General features: G+C 34.5%; 2 protein-coding genes across 2 annotated transcripts; both read right to left on the bottom strand.

Moving 5' to 3' along the window:
• On the bottom strand, positions 1-731 carry LOC114711372 (phylloplanin-like). The gene is made up of 2 exons (XM_028895763.1): positions 539-731; positions 1-284 (listed from the first exon to the last, which is right to left on the bottom strand). Exons 1-2 carry the CDS (start codon positions 729-731, stop codon positions 1-3), a joined length of 477 nt encoding a protein of 158 aa, XP_028751596.1.
• A 907-nt stretch (positions 732-1,638) lies between these two features.
• LOC114711317 (UDP-glucuronic acid decarboxylase 2-like) lies at positions 1,639-5,067 on the bottom strand. The gene is made up of 7 exons (XM_028895695.1): positions 4,205-5,067; positions 3,698-3,845; positions 3,500-3,579; positions 3,066-3,149; positions 2,879-2,953; positions 2,338-2,430; positions 1,639-2,143 (listed from the first exon to the last, which is right to left on the bottom strand). Exons 1-7 carry the CDS (start codon positions 4,787-4,789, stop codon positions 1,925-1,927), a joined length of 1,284 nt encoding a protein of 427 aa, XP_028751528.1. The 5' UTR covers positions 4,790-5,067; the 3' UTR covers positions 1,639-1,924.
• Positions 5,068-6,983: the final 1,916 nt, after the last annotated feature.

Below are 6,983 nucleotides of genomic sequence, written 5' to 3'. Positions count from 1 at the left end.
CTAAATGGAGGGGGCGTAGTGAAAGCCAGAAGGGCCAAGAATGGTAACGAGAAGGTGTCTAAGGATGGAGTTGATCAGGAAAATGAGGGTGGAGAGGAGTCCTCCGACAGTGGGAAGCGTGGCGTCGCAAGTACTGAGTGGCGTAGGCACAAACAAGTCACATCTTGATAGGAGTGAAGATACCAAAATTTCAAGTGGATCTACAACTATTACAAACTTCCCTCTTCCATTTGTTTTTGTCGACAATACCAATTTCCCGTCACACCTAAGCTGCACATCAGCACCTGACATTCACGACTTTACATTAGTAATTTTGCACCATTCGAGATAAATATGTCAAAAACAACTATCTCATAATATATAAAAACATTTATTTTAAATCACTATTCTTCGGACTTCTCATAAATACTTTTATTCAAGTTGGGGTAAAATTTCTTTCATATGCTTACCTGACCTTTTATATCGTAAAATTACTTCAAAAAGCTAATCTTAACATTCTCTGAGATGATTAATTACAAAGATCGAGATCATTAATTACCAGAGAAAACACGAGTCGCTTTGCCCTTGGGACCTTTTGTGCCATTGAAAGTGCAATACAGAATTCCTTGGATTTTGATCACATTCGTAAATGCCTTTTCATGCTCTGCTTTGGCTTCTCCAAGTGAAACCCAGCTGAGGAGCAGAGACATAATAAGGATGACTACTAGAGATTTCACTCTCGTCAATGTCATGGCTTATATTGCATAGCTTCACACCGGAATTATGAATAGCGGAGAAGCAATTTACAGGGAAGCCAAGTTCTTTCAACCTATGATTTGCTTAATGGCATAGAATAGCAGAGTAGAAGTCTACTTATAGTATTACAGAGAAGCATTATGTTGTTGAGTGGAGGATTTAATGGCAGAAATTGAGGGGAAACACGAAAAGAATGAATTTGTAATTTGTATGAAATGGGACACCCAGGGGAAGGCCGAAGGGGATTCTCTTCCCCAAAAATCATGCAATCTGTTGGTGCCAGCCACTTGTGACTTTTAATATTCACTTGTATTTCAATACGTGAATTCAGTCAGGATACTCATCAGTCACTAATCAAATTTACACTATTTAGATCAAAATTAGACGTCCAGGTTTAATAGAATTTTATTTTTATATTTTTAATAAATTAACACTTTGATTATTTTTTAATATTAGTTTTTGAAAAAATATTTTTTATTTAAAAACTTCTAACTAAAAATTATAAATCTAAATTTTTCAAACTGTACTTAAATACTACCTCTTGTCTTAATTATAAGATCTTATATGTAAACTACAAACGAGATGTTATAATTAAAACCAAAGATAACAGTACAGTACAGAACTCACCACCTCATCACATCGAACTGGTTCCACAGTTCTCCTGCCCCGCATCGACAAGGTTTTTGATATGTAAAGTTCCCCATCACTGCACTACTAATTAAAGATGCTATCAAAAACCTTTTTCATATTTATCACCTTAATTTCTCTCTATCTCTCTGGGAAGAAATAATTCTAAATTTAGTATATGCTGTATAGACTATTGGATATGGAAAAATGAAGATGCCAATAATTTTTTTTATATTTATCAAATAATAATACAACACTAAACATCATCAAAAGATAAGCAAGAAAGCAAAGCAAAACTTCATTGTGAAAAAGACGTTGGTATAATTTAATTGTAATTTAACCAAAATAACTATACTCCCCAATAAAATATAATAACTCAATAATTAAAAACTGAACTCCGGATGACACACCTAAATAATCTTTTCATGGCACTACCAATGCTGCTTATTTTGCCCCAAGACATATACCCACGCAGTATATTTCTAAATATCAGGGAGTCCCTCTTATTCAATACATGCTTATGATTTTCACTAAATAATTATGTGTCTCTGTCTTTGTAAATCTACGAGGCAGAATTGCCCATCGCATCTTTGGAGTCACCAAATATTCGTTGTCTGAAGTCGGACACCATTAGGGGAAGTCCCTTGCGAAGGGGCACAAGAGGCTCCCAGCCCAGAAGCTCCTTTGCCTTTGAAATGTCTGGTTTTCTCTTATGTGGGTCATCCTCTGTGTTTGGCCTATACTCTATCTTTGCGTTTGGATCTATCGTCTCTTGTACCACCTGTACAGATTATCACATGCCATCTTAAGAATCTAATTCTCATCTCAAGATTATCACATTCTATCTTTGCATTTGGAACTTGCAAGTCAAGCATGGTGGCAAATTTGAATTTGATTCTGTTTTATATGAAAATAACTCGATTGTTTTAGAGATGTGCAGTGATATATACAAAAGAGGGAACGTGAGTATTTTACCTGAGCAAGTTCAAGCATGGTGAATTCACCAGGATTGCCGAGATTGAAAGGACCAACATGCTCACCTTCCATTAGCTTCATTAGTCCTTCCACCTGTCACATGTATATAGTCATGTCAAACAAACATTTCCTATCAGTTTCCACAGATTAAGGGCAACATTAGAAAAAAATACATTAAGTGTTTAGTCAAACTAAAATTAAAGCTTATAAAATGAACCATACTCTTTCTCAAATTTAAAACTTATAAATAGGACCTACGGGAGTATGTATCTTGAACTTAAGGAAGAGGCGACAGATACTATCACACTGGGAAGCATACTACACAGTGCTTTTGCTTGCAGATTCAAGAGAAATTCTTACACAAACTCTTCATAAGTGTAAGAAGTCATTAAGATTTTACTGCTGAATAATGTCGTAGAAACCTTAGGGGTTTATCCTAAGATTTCTTATTTTTTACTTTTTAGTTGGTGCCAAATTTTCCTTGTAGTTATGATGTTAAAATTTCAAACGAACAAGACAGGGAGGGGAAAAAAAAACTTACCAAGTCGGAAACATATTGGAAGCTTCTTGTTTGTTTTCCATCGCCATAAACAGTCAACGGCTCCTTCCTCAGTGCCTGAATGTAGTTTAAAAAATCTTATACGAAAGCAAATTACATACAGAATTAAAGAAACAATGCCCACTAACTAACAAATTAACAAGAACCATGTCAGAGTAAAAAGCTTTACCTGAGCAACGAAGTTACTAACCACACGCCCATCGTCAAGGCACATTCTTGGTCCGTAGGTGTTGAAGATACGAGCAATCCTCACCTATACAACAATTTCAACAACCATTCTTTCATGGAAAATCATCGCACTTTTCAATAATTTTGGAAGGATTTGGTAGACTGTCATCTCAGATATCAAGCGACATTGACGTGTCCCTGTTTTAATGTACTGATATTAAAATATTTAATATATGATTCTCGTCTGCCTAGGCTTCTAGCTATTCTCAACTTTTTAAAAATATTTATGGTATAAATTCATTACAACGGTCACGTCATAGCAAGCATGAGAACCAACTGTGATATTTTATACTTTAATTTTCTATACTGTAATATCTAAAACAAAAGGTCAGATAACAATACCAAATGCCTAGGAGAATCGTAATGGGAACAAACCTCAATGCCAGCGCCTCTGTGATAGTCCATGGTCAGGGTTTCTGCTGTGCGCTTTCCTTCATCGTAACAGCTCCTCACACCTACACCAACACGCAGCAAAAGTGGGTAAATATCAAAACGACAAATACGAAGCTGAGATTTTGAAGCTTGAAAGAGTGACACAAGATTTTAAATCTCTTATAGATATAGTGTGGGTACCAATAGGATTAACGTTGCCCCAATAGGTCTCAGCCTGAGGGTGTTGAAGAGGATCACCATACACCTCACTGGTGCTAGTTAGCAAAAAGCGAGCACCAACCCTCTTTGCCAGTCCCAACATATTCAGTGTGCCCACCACATTGGTCTTGTGGACTCCAGAACACGCCAAAAACAATAGATATGAATCAAGGACTAAACAATTGCCAATCAACTAGGATAAGTCAAAGAGAGAATGAAGCTAACCACTCTGACATTATACCAATAAGCTAAAAGGCAGAGTTAAAATGGAAACTTAATGATTTTCATATCTTGGTATGTTTAAATAAGATTGTTAAAAATATCCAAAATCAGGGGCATTCCTCAGCATTTCTGTGCCATGTTATATTATAAAAATCCTAGGGAGAACTCTTGTTACATTGAATTCATATGATGACCAATTAAACAAGAGATCGTAATAATGATAATAATATTAATCATAACAAGAGGCGAATTGTAGATAAAGGATATGATGGTCTTGACGGGATTGAACTTATAATGAACAGGGGAAGCAGGACAAGCCAAATGGTAGATCTGGTCAACCTCCAAGAGGATGGGTTGAACGACGTCGTGTCGAATGAGCTCGAAGTTGGGGTTTCCAAAGTGGTGAATCAAATTCTCTTTCCTGCCCGTAAAGAAATTATCAATGACGATGACGCTATCGCCTCGGTCGATCAGACGGTCCACCAGGTGGCTCCCGACGAAGCCGGCTCCACCGGTCACCAGAATCCTCTTCCTCTTTCCTCTCAGCCCCATAGGCACCTTCCCGGTTTTACCCCGAGGATGCGTCGCAGCTTCCTCGAGCAGCACTCGCCGAGTCGGCAGAGCCAACTCGGAATCGACGAGCAAGTCAGGAATCGGCGATGGGGAATGAGAGAAGAAGTGGAAGAAGCAGGTGGCGATAGCAACGCCGATAAGGAAGAAAGGAACTCTCGCTCGAAACATTCGGGAAACTGGGTGTGCGGGTTTTCCTCGAAAATCCGAAGAACGTGGTGAATCCAAGGTGGGTTCTCCGGTCTCGCTTGTTTGGGCTCTGTGAATGAGCTCAGAAGTCATATCTCTCACAGCCACAAACACTGCCCAACAACGTCTCAGTTTCGTATAGGCGATTGACTGATCTCTTGCGTGAATTATGGTAGGCGAAAGGCTCAAATGCTCGAAGGACCACGCAGTTTCAAGAGTTCGTAATCGTAACTGACGGAAGAAAGAAGAAAAGAGAAAAGGAGAGAGTTTGTTTACGCAGGGAAGATGAGAGAGAGGGAGGGAGAAGAAGGTGCTTTGAATTCACTTGCATGAAATTTGGCCATATAATCGCTCCAAGAGCGTGGAAGGTGCATCTTGCTTTAATTTTGCAGGTTCAGCATTTTTGGGGGCAATGATTCCAAGACTCATGCTTGTCACCTTCTCATCCGTCAACAGAATTTTTGTTCCAAATGTGAGTGATATGAAAATATTAATAAATTATTATTGTCAAAATTTCACTCCCGATGCCGAAATGTTTAAATTATCAATGTCATCTGAAAATTTAATTATCTAATAAAATAAATTATTATGTGGTATTTGTTATTACTATAATAGCATATGACAAAATAATAGGAGAACTATGAATAAAAATGCCTATTTCATCCTCTAACTTTATACAAAACTTTAATTTTATTTTTTAATTATAAAAATTATCTTTTTAGTCTCTTAACTTTAGGATTGTTAGTCACACATGATCTTTTTTATAATGACCATCATTATTTTAAAATTTAAATATAAGATATTAATATTTAAAAATATTTTGCCAATATTTAAATGTTCACTGTCACTATTGTTTTTGACGGTTTTGACATTAAAAGACTAAAAACACGTAATAAAATTAAAGAACCAAAATAAAATATTATGTAAAGTCATCAATAGATTAAAGGCGCACATTTAATTTTTGTTTTAAATATTTGAATTAGGAAAGAACGGCATTTGGGTGTTGTGTAAGAGGGAGTAGTAAAAATTTTTAATAAGCTTGATTTAAAAAGTTAAAAAATGAGATTAAAAATTTTTAATTAAATTTTATTTTTTTTATCTTGCATCTTTACTTTATTAAAATTTTAAAATCTCATTTCTTCAATTTTTTAGATTGAGCTTATTAAAATTTTTCTTCCTCTTTCCTCTCTTCCATTTCCCTTATGCCAAACATAGGCAAATTTTACTTTGATTCTACAATTATTTACAAATATGGAAACAACAAACCTACAAATAATTATACAGTAATAATTACTTTAATATTTTTTGGTAATAAATTGACCTACATAATTAAATAAAAAATATTTAAAAAAATCAAAAAGAAAATTTGTTCAGTCTCCTGATAGATTATTATTTTGTTCACTCAGGTCTTTTAATAGTTAAAACATATAATACTTAAAAACAATATGGCTTAAATTCCCTCCCCCCCCTTCGGTGTGGCTTAGATCTCACATAAAGCTTGAGACTCACAGTCTGATTATAATTAAAAAAAAATTGATTGAATTCAGAAGCAAAGTAAATATGATAATATATAATATTCTATTATATTCAAGAAACCCACTTTCGGTTTCCATTAATATACCAAGCATAAATATATATAATACCTCCCGTGCTAATGATAAAATCTCATTTATAATCTATAAATGAGGTCTTATAATTAGAACTGGAGGTAGTATATTTTTAAATATAAATTTTAATCCTATTTTTACTTGCACTGCCTTAAAAAAATAATACCTCCAATCTTTAATATAAGGACTTGTTTGACTTTTATTTTGATTCTGAATATAAGATTCCAATCTATCTTATCCCTCATATTTATCCATTTTTTTTTCAAAATAGTCTTTATAATAATAGTAGTTCTAACCAATATATTTGATTAGCAATGATGTTTTAAAAAAGATAATACTTATTTATTACAAATAACTAATTTAACTAATTTTTTTAATCTTTTTAAATTAATTAACCAGTTTTTATATTAAGAATTAATTAAAGGCCGTAGTGTACTTCTCCATACCAAACGCGACATTATGGTGATAGCTACGATCTGGACCTGCTTTACCTGGGGAGGGTAGCACCACTTATGTCCGATGTTCCTCACAAGCAAAAATAGATTAATAGTAATGCTCGATCGTTATCCAGCCTTCTTCCAATTTTTTTCATAAAATACAAAAAAAAACCGATTTATATAAATTAAAAAGTTGATTAGAAATTAGTTAAAGATAATACATATATAAAAAATTATAATTTA

This window comes from Neltuma alba, unplaced genomic scaffold (genome assembly GCF_004799145.2).
Source record: "Neltuma alba isolate B1F8T4 unplaced genomic scaffold, ASM479914v2 tig00011289_pilon, whole genome shotgun sequence".
Lineage (NCBI taxonomy): Eukaryota > Viridiplantae > Streptophyta > Magnoliopsida > Fabales > Fabaceae > Neltuma > Neltuma alba.
Note: the sequence above shows the minus strand (reverse complement) of the source record. Positions and strands in the feature narration are given on the sequence as shown.